Source organism: Thermobia domestica, chromosome 10 (genome assembly GCF_964235325.1).
Source record: "Thermobia domestica chromosome 10, izTheDome1.hap1.1, whole genome shotgun sequence".
Taxonomy (NCBI): Eukaryota; Metazoa; Arthropoda; class Insecta; order Zygentoma; family Lepismatidae; genus Thermobia; species Thermobia domestica.
The window spans coordinates 116245323-116268582 of NC_137463.1; the positions used below are offsets into that span (position 1 = coordinate 116245323).

The 23260-nt window shown below is 32.1% G+C and overlaps 1 protein-coding gene across 1 annotated transcript in view; it reads left to right on the top strand.

The window, feature by feature from the left end:
* Positions 1-23260, top strand: part of LOC145662669 (anoctamin-4) — a 237085-nt gene that overhangs the window by 165850 nt on the left and 47975 nt on the right. Inside the window, exons 6-10 of the mRNA XM_081728471.1 lie at positions 8564-8691; positions 12406-12505; positions 14803-14910; positions 19152-19357; positions 23075-23241. Of these exons, the coding sequence (XP_081584597.1) occupies positions 8564-8691; positions 12406-12505; positions 14803-14910; positions 19152-19357; positions 23075-23241 (709 nt within the window). The remainder of the gene's footprint in view (positions 1-8563; positions 8692-12405; positions 12506-14802; positions 14911-19151; positions 19358-23074; positions 23242-23260) is intronic.

Genomic DNA, 23260 nt, shown 5'->3' on the forward strand with positions numbered 1-23260 from the left:
AGCGTGGTATACAACACCCTATCTGTTGACAGTTCCAGCTTTTTTGAAAAATTGCAAGACGCATTTGCGCTAACTGCTGACAGTACAGGACCGAATCTATCATTCTACTCAGCGGCAGCAGCTCACGATGCCCTTTCAATCTCATCAAATGCACAGCACAAACTTCCTGGCGTCAGTGCGGGCTTTCTCACAGACTGTGTAGCTTCTCTTTCCTTCGAACACGATCATTTTAGCTTATTGTTGGTCTTAGGTTATCTCCTTTTTATTATTCTTAGTCAACCACTTCAGAAATGGCTCGAGATCATTATGTTTCAATGAAAATTCGATCGTGTCAGGTCATGTGGCATCCAAACATCGTTCAGGTTATTGGCGATGTCATGACAACTTAAATGGCAGTCTTGCTAGACTTTTCTCCAGAATATCATCCACTTTTGTTGTGATTGATCTCCCACTGTGAAGACCATTTTGGACATCGAAATTTCCAGAAGGAAAGCTACTGAACCATCTTTTGGCTGTTGTTTTTGATAACGTATCTTGCCTTGTAAACAGCACAAAGTTCTTCATAGCTTGTGCAGCATTTCCGTCTTTTTCAAAGTGAAATTGTAAAATGAAGTACAGTTTTGCAGAAAGATCGCTCGTCTTCATGACACAATACCTTACACCTACTTATCTGATTATAAAAATTCTAACAATACTTTATGCACATGTACAAGCTTGAACTGTCAGCTATCAAAAGACTTTAAGCTTGACTTGCTACAACTCATACGTCCTAAGATTTGGGATGCTAACACATTCTCTTGCGCAAAAAACTCACATTTTTACACTACCCGTTTTTATGTAAGATAAACATTATTCCAATATCGACCTTTTGATTACTATAACTGTAGAAAACTTATGATTTGGCTACGATAGTATTAAGTATAATGACAAAATTCAACGTGGCTATTATTATTATTTTGATGTCACATCGGGGATAAAAAGATTTTAATTTCAGAACCATTTCATAAGAATGGTAATGAAAGATAATTTCTTATAGATTGTTGCAATATTAATACACTATAGAAAAACTAGAGCAAAACTATAAAGGAGGTTTTGATAGCATAGACAAGAAGAAAATTTAAAAAAAGCCTTTATAAGAACCAAAAATGACCTTAAAAATAGATATCCGAAACCGTTACATATTATAATTTAAAATACAGTGGGTTTTAAGCTTTGGTCAGTGTTTCTTTTATTAATACACTATGAATTACGATTAATTAATTTCGTTGGTACATAGTATTTTTCTTACTTAATATTCAAAATTATCATAATTTTCTTCAAAGCTCTTGTCCTGTTTTCTTAAAACCAAACGTGTACACATAAAGAGAATTATCCAACATGTGCTTAGATATGAAACTATTGTGCCTGATATATTAGTTGAAGTTTTCTATTTATCTCCATTGGTTCATTCTCTATTGATAGAATCACTTTTACAATGTAATAAAAAAATTATTGAAGTAAAGTCCATTAACAGCTTTATTTCTCGTATATATATACGAGGTCATTTCTGCATATATATACATCAAAAATTACCAGGGTTTTTGTTTAGTAATTTTGTTTTGCAATGAATTCCTATCATTAGGGTGCGTTAACAAGGTTAACATAACACTGAAATCTCATGCTAACCAAACTCACTATTTTTATTTATTTTCGTTGCTTTGCCGTTATTCCCCCTTTGAAATAAGAAAATGGAAACTGAATGTATTGATTATAATAGTGAATAATTATTGAATTCGTGTGCACGAAAGGTTTTCGTGTAGTGACACTCACAATAGAGTTATAGTAAAATTTGAAGAGATTTGTCTAATCTATTTATTATTATTTGAGTGGGTTAAGCATTTAAGGAGAACAAACAATATACTCGCAACAATCACTGGTATGACAAAAGGTTTATTGTCGATACGTTTCAGTAGTCACAAAAGAAACTACAATAAAACTACTTATTTTCCATGTTAAATTAATATGATGAAAGTTTGTAAACAGAGCAAAAGCATTACAAACATGTTAATATTATAATAGGTAAATTCATTAAGACTTGTTTCCCTTACGTAAATAATAACTACACTACAGTTTCGTTCAATGTCTGGAATTTTCGTCAGTTTTTTAGAAGTAACATTTTATTGCCAAAATAAGAGTATAAATTATGTGTTCAAATGAATATGTACACGAATAAACTAGAAAAAAGAATTACCCGTTCTCTTTCAATCAAATTAGTTTTCTTAAGAATCAAGTTTCTGAAACTGAAACAATTGTTTGTTTCTGTTCCTGTACTAAGATTAACTTGATTTTAGATAAAGTTACTTTCATTGAAAGAAAGAAGAAAGAAACAAAGAAATGTTAAATACATCTATTGCAGGTTGGGAAGCTAGAACGACATTCGAATTTGAATGTAATTAAAAAGCAAGTGATCGATATTATATACTAGCGTCAATTGCCCGCTTTGTTGGGTTAAAAAAAAGAAAAATTAGTAATGTGTTCCGTTAGTCAGTCACTTTTTACCATTACTGAAGCATTTTCTGTTATCGGTCATTTTCGATCATTTTTATATTATCTCTCCTTCCTCCCCCTCCCCTAAGTTGCATCGTCAAAGTTAAATAATAAAAGCCATCCCAGGCCAAAACCTCATGCATGTTGAAAATTTGATCGAGATCGGTCTGGTGGTTCAAGAGTTATTAAGTCACAAACATATCACTTTCATTTTTATTTACTATATAGATTTCCTTAAAAAATAATTTTCCTTCGTCAATAATTATAATATTATCGCCTATATTTAAGCATGAAATATATTGATTTATACTTATTCGTCTCTGATTTCCTCTTTCAAGAAGAAATGAGGACTATTACTGAATTAGAAGCTTCTAAAAAATTAAGAAAGAAAGATCAAAACTATATGAAAAACTTCTTATGGAAAACGGACATAATTACGAAATATTTAGTTGTAAAATTGAACAAGGATTAGTTCAAGTAGCTTTTAAGCTATAGAAGAATTTTGAGAATATGTGAAAATAACTACGGGAAAAAATCAGATTCGTACATTGATTACTAATTACATGTAAACTCTATAATTGTACATGATATACTCTATTTCTTATTTAGAATAGAAACAACTGTATCCTAAGTAGATTCTACTTCTTCCGTGCTGTATATACAAATATGTCTATGTTTACTAACAATAGCACTAAAATAGTAGAACTAGAGTATGTAAATTGTCACCTTTGTGATTAGAGATAGAACGGTTTCTGCACTAATTTAGATATTTTTCTTGTATGTAGTAGTATGTATGTTGATGTCTAATGTGATTGTTTGTCTTTACATGCTTTTAACAGAGATTCATAACAATTTCCTTTAACGCTTGGGTAAGTATAGCACTTTTACAGGTTCCGAAGCTTCTTTGCTGTTTAATTCACTGCACTGTAGTCAATTATTGTCAGCACTTTTTTTTTTTTTTTTTTTTTTTTTTTTTTTGTCAATATGAATGCATGTCATAATTTGTAAGTAGTATATTAAATATCTTATAACTTTGGCTTTATCTTATATATTAAACAATGTTATTAGAATTGATATGTTCCCTTAAAATATAATCATATTTGTTGAAAACCTTCAAAATTCTTTAGGACAAAGTAAAATGATTAAACAAGGTGTAAATATTAAAACGGACTAACTTAGTTCCGCTGACAGCCTTGATTCCTACCAGAAGAAAGGAATAGAAATAAATATCCCGAAATGAATAATTACATTATGTCTGTTCAGCTCTTCTTTTTCTTTTTAAAGTTATTTTAATATTTACATCTAATTTTACCATAGCCCTTTCATGCAATTCTCTCATCGTCTTAAAGAAGTCTGAAAGTGTTCAATTAGAAGCTGTGTTGAGTTCTTAGTTTTAATAAATATTTTATAAGGGATACAGTAATTCAAGTGACTAACACTACTTATGAATTTATTTTCAAAACTATTATGAAGTATTAAAAATTCAAGTTTAAATATATAAAATTCTAAATACTAATCTGCGGTTATATGTACATGCAACTAAATTAGTGCTGCTACATTACAGACAGTTTCTGAAATATACCCAAACGAATACGTCAAAACAGATGTGTGAAAATATATTACAAGATATATGTAATTTAAACGTATACAATTGTTTTAATACGTTGTGTTCTCAAAAGGCATTCAAAATTTCAACTTGATTAGTGTACCAGGGCAAATTTATAACTTAAATAGAAAATGTTAAAAGTTTAATTACCAGATTGTGTACAACGTTGAGTAATGGCAAAACAACTGAAGAAGTACGTGTTTATGGGTTCTCAGAATTGAATGTACTTTTAAGTTTGGAAAATCGTAGATATTTCAAAGAAAGACAAATATCCTAAGATCACTGTAATAATTTACATATTATTGTTCAAACTTCCTACATAAATATTCAGTTTTGCAAATACCTCTCTTTACCTTTTTAGTAGATGTCTATGGTTAGCAAATATTTAATTTGACTTTGAGTATGCGTGGGGAGAGAACAGCGATTTAACTATGCCCAGTTGTGTGATAAAGATACAAATGTTAATTATCAAAGCACCTAGAAAGATAGGGAGGTTGATTTTATACTAATCTACATAAATTTTAGGCCTATCATAGACGGTAGAAGTTTCCTTGGGGATAATGTTATCTAAAATATTAAAGGATTGCCTATCTTTAAATGCCACACACGCAAAAATTTTGTCATAACGAACTAAGTTATCAGATGCAGATTCGCAATGCATTTAGGTAAAAAGCGTTGAAGTCATTCTGTAAAAATTTCACGCCCGAGAGATACATTTATTACCTAGACCACGTATTAGAAAGACTTGTTCATTTCGCATCTAAACTTGTTCGCCCTGGTAGTAGTTCCGATTTCCGTAAGGCACTAGTGTACGACCATACCTGGAATATTGCGCTGTATAATTGCAAGTATTTTTTGTTTTGTATTGTATTGTTTTGTTTTGACAGATGTTATCATCTTTTGCATACAACAAAACATTGCCTATTCTTGTGTTCCTCGCTGTAAAAGAACCAAGAGAAAAGATAGAAGAGTGTAATTTCATGAATTCTTTTATGGTATATACAATATAAATTTAATGAACGAACGATGAATGAATTTAATGAAAAGCAGTACGAAATAAGCTCCTGGCCATAGCAAACACTGGCAAACCGTCTGATCAATGATTATAGTGTAGTTTGCAGCAAGCATTTTTGACAGGATCATAGGATCTATTACTAAGGCGAACTACTGAAACTTAGGTACTATTTTATCGGTACTTGAAGATTATGTTAGTTATATGCAAGAGAGAATTAAATCCCCTAAAATTTCGTTGAAAAGAAATGTAACATGGAAAAGAAGCTAAATACAAGTTTTAAATATAGTAATAACACAACTACTGTTATTAATAATCCAAATCAAGTTAGTAATAACACAATTTAAAATTCTAACGAATCACACATATATAAAGTAGACGTTAGACTTGATATTAAATTACACAAAGTATTTATGAACTATATAATCTACTACATGCAGAAGAAAATGTATAGATAAGAAAATAACGTGGGAGTTCTTGTAAGGTTTCCTTTTGTCTTTGTTAATATAAAATTCTATTAATAGTTGTATATATACTTTGTATTATAAGTGAATTATAAACTTTATTTAAATTTTTAGAAAGAAAATCGAAAAAATAACCATCGAATTTGTCATGTTATTACGTTACAATAAGTGAAGCAATGTTTCCTCTATGGTTATAAACTAGTGCACCATGCAGCAACAAGAGGAACTTGGCGCGGACACTTAAGTGTATGGGAAATGCAACGAATAAGCAGGTCTTTCTAATATAGTAATCCAGCTGTTGCTAATATAGCGTTATGAATTATATATATATATATATATATATATATATATATATATACTTGTTTTGTACGAAAATCTTAGCAAAATAAAGCATCTTCTGATCAAGAAAATGTCCCATTAATACCAGAATAAGGGAAAAATCTGACGCTAGGAAAGGTTCTGAAGAAATTCTAGAACATATTCCATCGTATTCAGCCCACTTTACTAATCTTGAAATTTTTAAGACTAGAGAATAAAACAAAAATATGATTTTCTTAGCTGATTCTATTTCACATACGTTTCCATTATCATGATAATATAAATATGCAATATGTTTGTTTTCTTTATTCAAACTTTCTAGAGCACAATATTTGACAACAAAAAAAGAGTCTAAATCAAGACAGGTCTTGCAATCAAGAAAATGCTATGGGAAGCAGCGTATATATATTTAATTTTTTACCTGTATTAAACTTTATTAAACACAGACACTTAAAATACTGTAATGCTTACTGTAATATTCTCCATTGTAGTTTTGTAATACTTGAAATAAAATAGAGACATTTCACTTCTCATACTCTTGTTACTTCTCCTAAGATTTTGTTATTGCCTACATATTCAGAAAATAAGTAAATTAGTAGTTGAATTCTATGTTACACTTGCTGCATATTAATAAAAATAATTAATTTTAATTCCCACATTCATAAATTTATACCCCTTTTTCCATATGATTTTCAATGTTAATAAAGCGAATATCACTTATAAAATCGTAGTAATTTATTTATTTGAAAAACTTTTCAGTTCTTTGAATATTATTTACAAAGAAATTATTCAATTATAAAAAGAAAGAAATGAATAGAAAAGGAAAATTGATCACTACATTCTGTTATTATTTGCACATACTCTGGTGCCCAGTTTACAAAGTCCTTAGTGATCAATGCCGTACCTTGATCAAATTACGTGAAGAAACTGCTTCATTTCAAGATTCGTTCTAGCTCTATTTTATTTTCTTACTGCCTTATTTCTCAAGTAGAATGCCAAATGAAACAAACAATAATGATCTATGGACACAATAAATTACAGTATCAAATATGAATCAGAACGCAATACAAATATATTCAGAAAATTACCCAAAATGTACTACATATATAACATACGTAAATATTGGATAAGTACATGTATTACATAAGAAAATTGATCTTAGACGCTTGCGCAACACTCGTTTGCTATTATAATATTTCAAGTTTCGCTATTTAAAAATTCAGAATCATAAATTATCAGTACGAGTACCAATCTGTCACTTGACAGAGTTAATACAAATTTAGACATTCCACATATCTTTAAAAAATCACTCTAGTAAAAGATATGGGCTAAATATTATCCTGTTAACTAAAAGTTAAATGAAAAATAAATGAAAATATATCAATAGTTCATTTAAGTTTTAAAAATGCATTCCTTCCTAAACATATTAGCCTGTTTTTCCAATGTGTAAACTTAGCCTGAAGATAATTACTATGTGCTTCAAAACAAATATTAGAGAATGATTATAAATTAATTTATTTGCAGTTTATAGAAACAATCTTATACTATTCCTTACAATATGTATAAAGTATAATAATATTCGTAAAATATACTACTGTTAGTATATTTTAAAAGTCTCATGAAGACCAATTTATTATGTAAGAAAAAAATTGACTGTTTTCAATACAATTGAAACACAGTCAAATATCTTTAAAATGCCATAAATTTCGCTTATTTGTTTTAAATTCAAAATCTGCGTTGTTATCTAGTTACCATGATATTAACATACCAAATAAAAATTGTATGTAACTAAATAAAAATCGCTTATAATTGAGGCGATATTATAAGGAAACTCAGAAGAACAGGACCTTTCTTATTCTTAAGATATTAATTTGTCAATTAAACATCCACAAAAATGTCGTAAATTTGATTAATATGCATGAAAATGTATTTCCTGTATTATAAAAGAAATTAATAAAATTAGCAACTTCTCTTTATTTAATCAAGGAAAATATTGTGCAATATTTCTAAAATAGAAACCGAATAAATTGAAATTTTTTATATTAAAGAGATCATGTAAGAAAAAGTAACCGATAAAATTTTAAAATTCTCCAATGCTTAAATAATCTTAGTTTCGTTTTTATTATTTTAGTTCATATTGATTACAATGAAACTTAATTTGTAACTTGACTAAATAAAAATTCAATATTCTGTTGTTAACTTATTGAAGAGATTTTGCAGAAGTGCATTTAATTAATTCAGCAGTAGTTGACACTTTTTGGTATGACATTAGTTTCACGGATGTAGTGTCTACACAAATAAGTATGCTCTTTCTCTCTTTCTTTGTGAATATGCTGTCACGGATACATGTAAGAGTTTGCATTACTATTACAAATTTCCTAGAAGATAATCCAATAGTAATATTTATTATATTTTTCTTTTATAATACATGATAGTTATCAACTAAAATAAATAAAAAGCAATAATTTTATCTGCGCTATTCAAAGAAATCCAAATTTAAGTATTTCTGTTGATTATAGTTAACTTTTAATTTTATTTTGTCGTATAACAGTATATATATTTTATCGTTCAATATGATATGAAGGTTTCAATTAAACAAAGAACGACTGAAATAAAAAATATTTGTTTCTCTTCCAGGATAAAAATCAACCACCCAAAAAGGAGAAAAAGTCGTTTTTCAGCAATCTCTTCGATTATGACCATGAACGCATTGACCAAGAACCGTCATTTTATATGGCAAGTTACAGCAGGGATCGTGAAGAACAGTAAGCATTCATAGTTTTAATGAAAGAAGCAATTAGTAATACTCTCTCTCTTTCTTCTTTGTATCATATGTACTTAATATAACCTGCTTAACCATTATATATATAATTTATTTCTTTTCTGAATCAGGTGATACTCGTAAGAACAATACCACAAATTTACCTGCAGTGTTGCAGGATGCTAATAAGGTTTGCAAGTAATGAAGTCGATATGACAAATTCGAAATTTGATTTTTTTTTTTTTGCCTTAAGACCTACTTGAAAACAAGTGTAGACCCAACAGAAACTATATAAATATAGAAAATAAATACTTAAATTTGTATTAAATTTAAATTGGTGTAATTGGTTAATGTAATAAATTTAGATTATTAAATTTATATTAATGTAATAATCATTAGTTCAATGAATCTGTAGTCTGTGTGCCACCAAATTTCAGTTAATTGCAAAATATTAAAAACATTAAACATTTCATTAATGCATTCAAATAATATCTAGAACAGGGCGCAAAATTCCCGGTTGCCACTAAACATTTAGAGCTGGCAACCAGTGTTCATTCAGTAGGAATGGTTTCTGCCTAAACTCACACGGCTCCGTTGTTTCCGTTTCGCAGTTCACAAATGTTCAATCTGGAGAGCAAGAGTTCCACAGTATAAAACCAACGTTAATCTCGATTGCGAACATGTACATTTGACACTTTGGGTTGGTCTCCTAAAGGAAAAATCCTTGAATTTGGTGTGGAAGAAATAAAACTGATTTCTAAGAACTTGCAACCAGATCTATACAGTAAAAAAGTGGACCTTGTCTTACCAGAGAGGGCAGGATATAAACTTTTGTTTTCTTCATTAACGTTGAATCAGACACTGAAAAAGATTTACAGTGAAAATGTCATTACGAGATTTCCAAATTTGCTTCCAATTGCCTCATTTTGCGCAGTTTTACCTGTGAGTATTGCTTCATGTGAAAGAGGCTTCAGCACTCTCAACAGAGTTAAGAGTATCTACAGAAATTCGCTGAAGACTGACAAACTGGATGATTTACTGACAATTTCCATCAATGGCCCTTCATTTTAGGTCCTTGATCCGAAAACTGCAATCGACAACTGCTATTTCAGTGCAGAGGGAGAGTATTACACAAACGTGAAGTCTTAAAGATATTTTTTAACATGTATATGAATTGTCCAAATCAAAATTGATTATCCTGAATCTAATTGTCTAGTTTTGAAATTTTATGCCCTGATTTGATCTCTTTCTTTGTCAAACGAAAGAGGGGAAGGGGAGAGAACTTCTCATAATTTGTACGTGAGAGATTCTGGCGACCATCATTTTTGGATTGGCGAGTGTGTCTGACTTTGAAATTTTGCGCCCTGATCTAGAATATACTGTAATGAAAATATTAAAATATGTTTAAATCCTGTAAGCATGACAAAATTTTGTAACAAAATTTCACATTAAAACACACCAAAAATATTTTCCAAAGATAGTTTCGAAGAAAGCATTTTTCAATATGGTTAATTATGTTGCAATATATAGGATTAAATTGATAAATTATAATATATAGAATTAAGGTGACTGAATAATGGTGTGGACAATAATAGCTTAAACTTGCCAAGCTACTAAACTACAGGGGGAAACCTATAGTTTAGGATAGATAAAATTTTCTTAAATGAAATTTTAATTAACGTCCGTTCTGAACTGTTAATGCTGCCTTATGTAAAATAAATAACATATGCTTGATTTTACACTTCGTAGATGACTTTGTCAGATGACTGCATCGATTAATGTCTTCTATACCAGATTATCTGTATTACAAACTTTTTCCTTTGAGTAATTTGTATGTATTTGCGTTCTCTATAACAATTGATGGTGTGCCTATGTGGCTGCTGTGCTTAACAGCAAACGATTCCTACATGTTACAAATACAATAGAATGTATCCTAATATGAGATCTATTGATCCAACTAACCATTATTATCATGGAAAGGGTAGGTTTTTCTACTTGGAAAAGGTATTATAATTCTCATTGTGGATATTAAATAATAAGTATTAATCTTCGTAATACAGTAGACTTCCGAGTATCCGGCTTGCGACTAATCTGCCTAGTTTTCCTTATAATTAATGAGGAAGTCAAGACGTTGCATTAGCAACATTGCCAAAGCATTGGAAGCGGGAGTCTGCTACGATCCTCCTACGTGTAGTGTGCAAAATACAAATTGTGACAGGAAAAGAGAAGCGTTCTGCTCCTGGTTCATTGTGTCGTGAGTACAGTACGCTTGCTGCTGTTCCTGATTATAACTGTACAGTACTCGTAAATTGTTCTTGAGATTTTTTTTTTTTTTTTAAGTGTACTGCAGTAAAGATTTGGAAACGGGCGATAAACGAAAAAAAGTTGTAATGACTATGGAGGAGAAATTACGCAAAGAAATGAGTTCATAGAACTCCGGCCTATTCGGCTTTTTTATCCAGCCTTCCCTTTCGTCACATTAGGTCGGTACTCGGTAGTCTACTGTAATTTGTTATTGTTCAAACACTACCCTTACATCTAAATAACTTTCTTTTCTTTCTGAATACTGAGTTTTTCCTTGACTACAACCAATATTCGTCAAGTTACTGTAAACAAGGAAAATAATACTGTTGAAAAAGAAAGAATCAAACAAGGGAAATAAAATTATGACTATTTGCATTCCTTTGAGAAAGGAAAGAATAAAAGTACGTTTAATTAATCCGGATAAAAGATGAAACCATTAATCACTAAAATGGACTGAAGAGAGAAGAAAATGAAAAGAATACTTGAAGGAAAAAATATTGAAAGATAAAGATGTCTGGTATATGTGTATATAGTTTCATTTAGAAAAAATGTTCCGGGAGGCACACTTAGTATTCGAAGGGGCACATATTATTTTCACACGGCGCTATTCTATTTATTATAATATTATAGACGTACTATTTTGATCTCTTCCGGGGACAGTTTGTCCCTCTCTCCAAAACATGTCTGGAAGAAACACGGTGTGTGTATGTGTAAGATTTCCACAGAGTATATGTATGATTTACATAGATTTATATATCTGCGTGCTTGTCTGCATTATCTTAAATTATCTTATGTAAAAAAATTTAATAGAAAAATAATAACAAATTATATAATTGTTTCACATAATTAGTTTTACGTAAACACAATTAAATTGAATTTTGTCCTTTTCTAAACAATATTCATAAAACAGACTTAAAACAACATTTGTTCATTGTAATATCTTGTTGTGCATCACGAAAAGGGATCTTGCTACATTACAAGCTAACTCGGTCTTCTGTTTTTATTCTCATATAATTTAGATAATTAACTGTATGAGAAGAGACACAGATCAATTTAGTTAGTAGTGTAGTAAGATCTAACTTTTTGTGACATATGAGAAAATATTGCAATAACCAAATGTTGTTATAAGTTTTTCGTGAATATTGTTTAGAGGTCAGGCCCGCTCTCAATGCATACCTAAGTTTCCCAGGTTTCTTTTTTAAACGTAAAATCTACTTGCACTCTTGAAATAATGATGTGAATTATTGATATAGACAAAATCTCAGTCAAAATTGCAGAAAATGATAAGAAATGAATATACTAATTAGATATAGATACAAAATCGAAGATTTTAAAACAAAATCTAGAATTGTATATTAGACTCATAGCACCAGAGAATATTTACTTAATAATGTAATATTTCTTTTATTCATAGGTTCATAGTTAAGGATCGGGAAACATTTTTCACTTCGGCACAGAGAAGTCAAATAGTATGGCAAATAATGACAAGGACAAAGTACGACGAAAATGACAAGGTAAAAAAATAATAATATATGTATCTAAGCTTAACTTAACTATTTCCCGTTAGGTTTTACAACTACTACAAAATGAATATATACCAAACAAGTAATATGAGTGTTACAAAGATAATAGTAAAATATAAACTAAAGTAAACTAACATATATACAAGTTCGATAAAAAAATATCGCATTCTAAAAACTTTTTCTAAAGTAAGATTACATTTCTCTATTTCATGAGAAAATTCTGTAATTCATTTCCCGTCCTCTTGTGATATACCAAAATTATCCAACATTTCCCTGTAAATTCCCAGTTTCCGCCTTTAAAGTTTCATTTCATGGTTTACGTCAGTTTCACTTCATATATAATTGTATATTTTCACTACTAATGTAAGGAAACTGTGAGTGAGAATTTTTATCAAATTTTATTAGTAATACAACCACTTTTTTTTCATCATTGAGAGGTTACTGACAAAGTGACGAAAGAAATTTTTACAAAAACCCATAGATTTTTCTACTTACCAATCTGGTTTACTTGTATAATTTCTAATTTATGCCTCACATTTCCTTCCTATTTTACATTTTTGAATTCTATTGAATGTAGATGTTAAAATACTCAGGAGTTTTAACAATCATATAACTTACTTTAAAGTCTGATTCCTGAAAATCCCTTGCATTTCCAAGCTTTCGCCTACCCCCAGAAGTCTTGTTCATTGAGGATGGAACTAGGAGTAAAGTGAAATGAAATCTTTGAGTTTTACGCTCCACGACTGTGCCGGCTAAGCTAAAAGAGACGGTGATGATGAAAAATGAAGGCAATAGTGGAATGAATAGTGGGAGGAAACGGGAGAACCTCGAGAAAACCCAAGAACACGGTGTTTGTCCACTACAAAGCACACTTGGCACGAGCTGTGATCGAACCAGGGATCTGAAGCACCAGATGTGAACGCTCTACCACTGAGCAACCGTGCCTCTAGTAAAAGAAATAAAAACATCAAGAAAATATATAAAGAAATCGACAAGGTGTATTTTCACTGCTCTTTCCAGGTGAGGCCATTCTTTTATATTTCCATGATGTATTTATTTCTTTACTTCTATTTTTATCCTCTATAAACAGAGGTTATGGGGAGAATCGAAAGCTTGAAAATGCACGGAATTTTCAGGATTCAAAATTTATGAAAAGTGAAATAATTCTATTGAATATGACCTTAAACAAACTGCATTTTAGTAAAATGTTTTCCTTCCCGACTGCGTAAGTAAAGTAAATCTGTGCTCTTTCCATTTTTACTGTATTATTATTTATGATTGAAAGCTTGAACATATATTCCAATGCAACGTTTCAACCTCTTTGGCGTATACATTGCAAAATGATCTATATTAGCTTTAGAAAAGTTAACTGTAAAATATCGATGATCGCACACTAGAAATATTCCTAGATTGTGAGAAAGAAAGTTGGTAACTTTAGATGGATTTTTAGAACAACTTTGAAATAGATTTATACATGCACAAGATCAGAATATCACTATTTAATAGGGCATTATTTTACTCCTAACTCTATTATGTACTGTAAGTAGTTTAAGAGAAAAATACGAAAGTAAGTGCACGCTCGAGTAATGCTGTATGACACATTTAATCACTGTAGAGAATATAGAAAGTAGGATAGAAGTATTTGGAATACAAAATAGAGCTAAGAGAGAGAAACTATAACCAGTATCGCTGAACAATATTTGCATATTATAGCTCAAAGTGTCTTGATGGAAATGATGGAGCGATTTCCGTCCATCTGTCGTTCATTTCCTTGAATTTTCGATCGTCTTCAGTTCAAGAAAAGAAGCAAAAGTGGCTATGAAAATCACGTTGTATTACCCGCGAATCCTCCAACTTGAAGTCGGCAAATTGTTGGCTTAAAGCTTTCGGGGATTTATATCAGAGAGTTTAGTCTTAGCTTTTCAGTTATTTTTCTTTAACTAACACATTAATATTGCAGATAGTTTTCATATTTGAATTCTCTTTTTCTTTTTTTTTTTTTTAAAATCAAATATTATAACTACATGCATCAAATAAAAAGTTTCTGTTATATGCATGTATGCGTATTAGTTGTTTTTCGAATGACGATCATGGTAATTTTGAAAATATATAATGTTGAATGAAAGACACTTAATAAGTTTGATACCATAGACTATCTTAGTAGTTTAATTTATTATAGTTCCACTTATCATAAAATAGGTATTCTTCGGTGTTACATCAACCCGAATTTCCTTCATTAGATTACAATGCTGTTTGAAAAGTCATTGTATTATCTCTATTAATTCCAGGTAGGAATTAGAAGACTGATTAATAACCAAACCTACCTTGCTGCCTTCCCTCTTCACGAAGGTAGATATGAAGAAGATGCTCCAAATGGTTATATTTTTGATCGTAGAGTAAGTATATTTCTCAGTAATTTCAAACTCAGTTTCATTTATTTATTTTGAAGGGTATACAAAATACTATAAGAGATAATTGAAATGTTACCGAAACATTTATATACATGTTGCGAAACGTAAATGTTTTCTTTAGCTTAATATTATTTTGAACATTCTAGAGAAAGGAAAAAGAAAACTTCTTCATAGTTTTGAGCAGACAAGGATATGTCTTGAAATGAAATGAAATATTTCAGTTTAACGTCCCACGTTATGGTCTTTAGGCTAAGGGAGACGGATGATTAAGGCAAGTGAATGATGATGGAAAAATAGGGGGAATGAGAATGTGGGAGGAAAGAGAATACTCCGAGAAAATCTACGAGCACAATGTTGTCCAACACAAACTTACTTGGACGGAGATCGAACCAGGGACCCCATGAATCAGGTAAGCGCTCTATCACTGAGCCACCTATCCCCTTCAAGGATAACACAGATTCGGTCGAAGAAATAACAAAGATTAGTAATAGTAAATGTTTGCTTTGAAGTAAATGAAGTAAATGTTTGCTTTGAAGATTAGTAATAGTAAATATTTGATGTATTTTATTTAAGAAAAATGCCATGTACGATATTTATTACAGAAACCATAAAAGTTACATGTATATATATAATATTTGAGTTTTATCTGCTTCATCATTCAAATAACTTTTTCTTCCATTCAACCCAGCGGCGTATTTAACATTAACAGTGTCTAGGGTAAGAGCGAAAATTGCGCCCCTACCTTTCTTCCTCTATCCTCACTATTATAGCACTCACTTCATTTCAGTTATATCCTTTCCTTACTACTTCTTTGTTAAACGTAGCTAGTTGGTTCCTCAAGCCTTCGGCTCGTCTGCAAATTGCCTGTGTTCTAGCGACATTTCTTGGCGTCAGGTAGGAGGCAACGTAGAATGACAATTATTAGCCTGACTGTGGATTTTATAATAAGGATTTAAAATATCTAGCTTAATATTTTTGCCTAAAGGATGTTTGTGCAATAATAAAGATTGTGGGAGGAAAAGAACACTTTATTATTTAGAATATGTTTTTCAGTTTAGGAATTTTTTGTACAAGACCTAAAGAGTTTGAAGAAAATGATTGAAGAACGAGTATTGAAAAATATGAAGAAAGTTTAACATCATCTCACTTTTGACTATGATTATCATATTTTTGGATACACAAATATTAATTTTCTTATGTTAGGTGCTGCAAATTTCTATATGTTCTTAAACTTATATTTTCAACTTCTCTCTCAACTTCGTAGAGTAAGATAATCCAGTCTGCCATAACCCATCGATACTTTAAAATAAGATTTGGTTTTATTTGCTAAATGATCCTTCATAGCTGTCAATCCAATGAGCATGCCGCCTTCAGTCCGATAATGGGCCGAATTTATGGTTGTGGGCCGATTGTGAGTTGACAGTGGCCCGATGTATTAGGTAGTTAATTGCTCATGGAGAATCAAAACAGCAATAGTTAGCACTATTGGATGGCGATTCGCAGACTAGGGATCACATTCTTAACTCCATGCCATACAATCCATTTAAGAATCTATTCACGCCTTGAATTTTTGCAGTGCGAGTTGCGAATAACATTCTAGAGACCAAAATTTCATGTGACTTTTGTGCAACCATATATCACTACTGTAGGATTTGTAGAGGCTTGTGTATTTATTTTCTAAATTGTTGGTGTCAATATTATAACACACTGTATTCATGTCCAGAAGGGACCCAAATTGAATCAAAATTTTATAATAAAGTGAACCTGTCTTTCACTTCCATGAAAAACAGTAAAGTGAGTTCTTCACTACATTTTTTCATATTTCGTGTATCCGTGAGTTCCTCATCCTTCGATATCTCACCACACATAATTTTAATTTTTCTTTGATGAGAATACAACTTCCCATTTATGATAGAGCTTAAATCCTTATCCAGGGACTCACAGATTAAAGTTTTTCTTTTGAAACCAAAATTATCTTTGAGATCTTTCAAATCCAAAATTGTATCACGAAAGTTCATCTTAGGATCCTCTGAGCTTATTTTAAAGTTGGTCTACCGCAATGAGTGCCTCGTTCCAGAACCCCAACGAAATTATTAATAAACAATTCAGTAACTAAATGTTATTTCGTAGTATAATGAGAAAAAGGTATAATGTACTGTTATTTCTTCATCAAGATAGAAACATTCAAAAAAAGTTCAAAATTACCCAGGCAAAAAAGGCGTTGAAACAATAAATATTTTTTTTTCTTTCTTCAAATTAGCAGTTTTTCCGAGCCCTGGCAATTCTAATTCTAACAAACACAGAAATTATTCTTAAACTTGTAGGAAAAAACACAGCTTGTTTTATGAAACTTAGCATTACGTTTTGTTAAGTTATCCTAAACATATTCTTGCGAAGTAGGTGAAGTGGTAGAGTGTTGGCTTCGCATTCGGGAGGTCGTGGGTTCGAATCCCGCTGCCGACCATCCTGACTGGGGTTTTTCAGGGTTTCCCTCAGTCCTACCAGGCAAATGCCGGGATGGTACCTACTAAACAGGCCCTGGCCGATACCTTCCCAAATCCTTTCCATTGTTAATGTTGTTGTTGGATATCCAGTGTAAAATGGCCTCTGAGCTGTATCTGGTGATTGTTAAATAAATAAAATAAATAAATAAAAATAAATAAAGTTGGAATAAATTTTCCCATTTACTTCTAACCGATAAAAAAAAAGGGCCCTTAGCATAAAATTCCTTTTAGCATAAAATTCATGACATTCATACTGATTTCGACTCTAGCCAATCTAAAGTCGGCGTATTTGACTCCCTTTACCCCATTTTATATATTACAGAATAAATTAATTTATTGCACTAGGAATCGCCTATGTGAGCGTTTTTCTATTACAGATTATTATATGCGTTTCATTTTCGGGATATTCTGCAATATAAACGTGTATTCTAGAATGAAATTTAGTTTAGCCGCGACTGAATGTTGGATCCATTGTCGACAAAAATATATTCATTGTAATTTACAACATATAAACTGTACTTGTTTCGGGAGGAAGGAGAAGGAAGATGGAAGGAGAGTGGTTCCGGAAGTATAGCCTAGGGTACTAGAATGTGATAATTTGGTCCTGTAAACGATAAATAAGGTAATTATTAGGCCAAAATTAAAAGATTAGTGAAGGATGTAAAATTTGGAAGCTTTTCAGTTTGTAATAATTAACCGACCAGCAATAGTAGAATATTTATAATGATATATTCATTATCTTGTATAGGAAAATGAATTTTTCTCCTTTCTTAAGTCTTTGTTATAGCTTTCACATATTTTCTCTCATCTGCAGATTAAGTTGACCCTTTTTAAAATATAGCTAGAGATTGTCATGATCTTTATCATGATTACGCCATTAATTCAGTACTTAGTTATATAAAATAACCATAGGTTTTCTTTTTTATCCGAAGGTTTTGAAAGAAAATCCGACATATTGAAATACTATGGAATAGTTCAAATACTTTAATTTATGTTATAATAATTGATCCCACAATGTTCTTTTTTCGTATGTCACCTTTGAACGCGGAGTTCAAATTAAAGGATCATACTCTATATTTTACTTTATTTAAATTATCAATTTCATGTTTACGTTTATAGTATTCTTGCTCAAATACAAGAAGTAACTTCTCAATCTGTAGAATATCTTTTACAATAACATTTAGTTAAGTTTTCATGTCCAAAGTTTTCATTAATGTGTAATCAACTCTGGAGTTATATAATGTAATAATAATTTACAATTATTGCTAGGAAGGGTACCGAAGTTAATTTTGATTTTTACTGCAAACTTTGTTAATTTTAATAATGCATTTTAAAACCAGAATTCTTGACGTATCTATTTCCTATATGAATAATCTTGGTAATTTTAGTCCATATTCAATTTCTATTCATTTGTGGATTTTATTTATATTCTTCGTACCATTTTATGCAATGTTGGAAAAATTTACATTACTATAGTTGTAACAGTATGTAAGAACTATTATATGATGAAAATACTCAATTTATGCTTCATTTCTAAGAGTATACATCTAAATTTAAAGTCGTTGACTGCCACCTTCAACTGGATTGCTATAAAACTAATCCACCCGGAGGTCGTACCTAATGACCGATAATTTGGTTGTGTATTCTTTAGGAAAGATATTTAAAGTATTTTCATCATTAACAATACTAATTTATTCCAATGCTTTTGTTTATAATTTTCAGCTTTTGTACTTAGAATGGGCTCGTCCAGCGAAATGGTACAAGAAACAACCACTTTGGTTGGTTAGAAAGTATTTTGGTGATAAAATTGGTCTATATTTTGCGTGGCTAGGATTTTACACAAAGATGCTAATCCCAGCGTCTGCTGTTGGGTTTCTGTGCTTCCTGTATGGGTTGGGCTCATTGGAGTCGGACGATAACATTCCCAGGTAAAATTTTCTCTCTTTCTCCTGAGGAAAAAAAAAAATACTTTTATCTTGACTATAAAGAATGCAGGTGAATTTAATGACGAAAGTAACAAATACACGTAATTATACATTAAACTTTTTAAATTTTAATAAACTCACAGAAAAATTGTTTCATATGCAAAATTTCTAGGTTTTCAAATTGATTATGAAGAGTTTTCGCACATTCTTACCGAAATTATTTCAATGAAACATTATTAGTACTTTTACCTCAAAGGTGATTCATAAAACAAAATAAAATTTAAAAATTCTTAGAGCAATATTAATGCTGTATATACACTGGTATGCAAAACTTAAGGACGAAAGTAACTTCTGCTTACTGTGTCACTCCCAAGTGGCATAAATCGGTGAAACGAAAACCATACATAGAAAGTAGTGCTACAGTATGGTAAAGGGAGAAACAGACAGAAACACGTAATTAGAAGAACAAAAACTTCACTTTTATATAGGCAGTAACGTACACTGAAGGCACTGAGATTCGTGATTGCCTCCCTGACATTACAGAAGGAGTAAAATGGTCCTTTAACTCGTTTGCTACCACCTTGATTTCAGTACCCAACCCAATGTGTCACCTAAACTTTTGAAACATTCAGCCTTTTTTTCTTTCATTACCCCTCATAATATGATGTGCATATCTGATTTTGGAGGCTGGTTTGCCAAATGAAAAAAATGGTGGAAAAATGACGCCATTTGGCGTCAGTTGCACACGACAGTCTTTGGAGTATGATATGCCACTTGACGCCAAATGGTGTCATGAACATGTAGTGTTTACTAGTACTTTCATATTTATTTATTATATATTTTATGTATTTCATTTATGTATGTATTTCATGTATTCACTGATATCAAGACTGATTAGTTGTGACTTTCTAATCATTGTGCTTTCACTCTGCTCCTAACCTAATAGAGGAGAGTCAGCGCTTTATTATTTTATCTCTGCGAATGTCGAGATAGCATGTGTCCACCTCGTGTCCATGTTCCCTTTTCTCTTCATGTTGGGAAGCTTAGGTTCACTTCCTTTATTTAGGATATAGTAAACTAACGTAATCTGGCTGTGTAAATTTAATCTGATCCAACCAAATCCAAGCTGACTAATCTAAACTAATGCGCTAATCTATTAGTAAACCATATCCTACGCTGGAAAACCATATCCTACGCAGCACCAATATCCTAATTGTTGTTTCTATAGTTCAACTCAAAAAAACACTGTGTGCCACCAGAGTATAAAAGCTCTATACCTGCGTACCACTTTAGAGAGAATGTCTACAATGAGAACTACTTCTTGACGCCAAATGGCGTCAAATGGCACACAGCAATAGCCATGAATGACGCCATATAGCGTCAAGTTGCATGCGAACAAGTTAAAGTGTGATCACCGCGGACAGCGATGCATGCTCTGCAACATGCTCCCATGCTACTCACAAGGTTGTAGTAATGAATTGTTTTGGTATGGAATTCTATTCCTCTACCAGCACTGTTGACAACTGCTGTTTGATCCTTGGTGCATCAGGACGTGCCGCTAAACATATCTCATAACATTCCATACAAGTTTCATGGAATTCAAATCAGGGGAACAGGCAGACCAGTCCATTCGCCGAATATCCTCTCGTTCCAAGAGCTTCGCTATCTGCGCTGGTTGATGCGGTTGCGCAAATTCATCCATAAAGAAGCTCGAGTCGACCATACCTTTAAAAAGACGCACGTGGAAAAGTGTCACAAAAATTTGATGGTCCGTATTCCCATGCCTACCACAAAGAACAATTGGACGACCAAAACGATAAAGTTTGACAATTTTCTTGAGTTCTTTGCGTGTTCCCATCTCTCGCCAGATGAGGTTACGTCCAGAGTCACTACTTAGACTGAATATGCTCTCATCTGAAAAGAGAACGCGACTCTGTTCTCAGCGATCTATTCGTAATGTTCTTGGCACCACCGCAAATGGTACCGCCAATTTCTGGGTGTCAACAAAATACAACGTAATGGACATCAGACAAATAGACCACTCCTATACACTCGGCGTGCTAGGTTGGGCCTTGAGATTCGGTGCCTTGCAGTCTGGTTATATGTGTTTGCAATTCCATCTGCTGTTTGACATCGACCCTTCTTGCCTGTTGTACAATGTAGCGATCGCCCACCGCTGTAGTTGATTGGGATCTACCACTACATTTCCTTCACACAAAATTACCCGTAGTTCGAAATGCATTCCATGCGCGTGAAATAATGCTGTGGGCAGCACCAAACTTCTGGTTCACACTCGTCATATTTCTTCCTTCTTGCAGTACTTCGATGATTGTTCCCCGTGTGAAGCCATCGAAATTTTACCTACGGGCCATGTTGTTGTGAATAACACTACCAAAATGCACTTTAACAGCTTTCTGAATGACACACACTATATCGTCCCTTTCATTCTACAACTTCATGTTAGGGAGCAGAGTCATTCGAGGCTAGGGTCACTGATGTCACGCAATACAACACCTTGCTTCCCGTGCACGTGTACGAGACCTATTGCAACATGCTGCTGGACTTACAATGACTACGCGATAGTTTACGTTACTTTATCTCTTTCATACTTTAGTTTTACAGACTAGTGAATTAAATCAACAGGTAAGGACATACTATGTGTTTTTACAATTTGATATATACATTCACTTAGAAATTTAGCATTATCTTCCAGAAATTCGAAAAGCTATTCAATTATAGATTGATGTTTTTGCCAAATTATCAAAGATAAAAATACGACTACATTTTGATAGTAAATGGTGGGCTATATTTATGGGCCACATTTAAAATGCATTTGTGGAGCACGTTGAACACAACATTTATTACCAACTACGTGGAACACATTGCAGAAGGACGAGAGTTTTACACTTTCAGTGTTTGAAGATTACATCCTTTAGATGGGCACCACCTTGACGAGAACATTCTTTGGCTCTAACGATTTTATGCAGCATATTTTGGCGTGAGGTTTAGTCAGGGATGGCTACTATCTCCCTTCGAACGCTATCTTTCTGTTAGCAATGGACTTCGCGATAGTGGGCTTCGTAAAGTTCTTGTTAAGGATTCGCTTCACACTGGTACGTGGAATATGCGCTTGACGACACAATTACCCAGTTGACATCTTTGTACTTTGTACTTTGGTTCATGGCACTAAACACACGTTCCATGTTTATTGCACTACGCGACGACGATCGAGGTCTCCAAAGGGACCGATTTTTGTTGGTGTTTGCGATCTCATAAAAGTTGTGAACAGCACGCAGTATAACCTTTCGGGATCATGCTACCCTTTCTTAAAATGTTTGAAATGCCACTGTGCTTTGACGATAGAGCTTTTACTACTGAAGAACACTTCCACGACATACGAAATTTCAACGGTGGTCCACATCATGATGATTCCCTGCAACAATTAAAGAAACATATATCAGGAACTCCCATCCTTACACTTCCTGTTAACCATTATGAAAAAATGTGCATGACTGTTATTGTTCGCAGTAGTCAAAATACTATGTAAATATATCCTGTCAACATGGCCCACCCTATAAATACTATTTTTCAATCTGTTAATTACATAATAGTGTTATTTTTAAAGAAGTTTTGTTCAAAATCATGAATTGAATGAAGTTTATTTAATTGCTCGATTTTCTCAACTTTATTTAATTTTATTTTCTCTCTCTTCTTCTGCAGTCGGGAAATATGCAACGCTTCTGGGCCTGGCAACATTACGTTATGCCCTCTCTGTGATAAAGCTTGTGATTACCAAAAATTGGTTTACTCCTGCCTATTTGCCAAACTCACGTATCTATTTGACAATCCTGCTACAGTATTTTTTGCCATTTTTATGTCTTTTTGGGGTGAGTAGTAGATATTAGT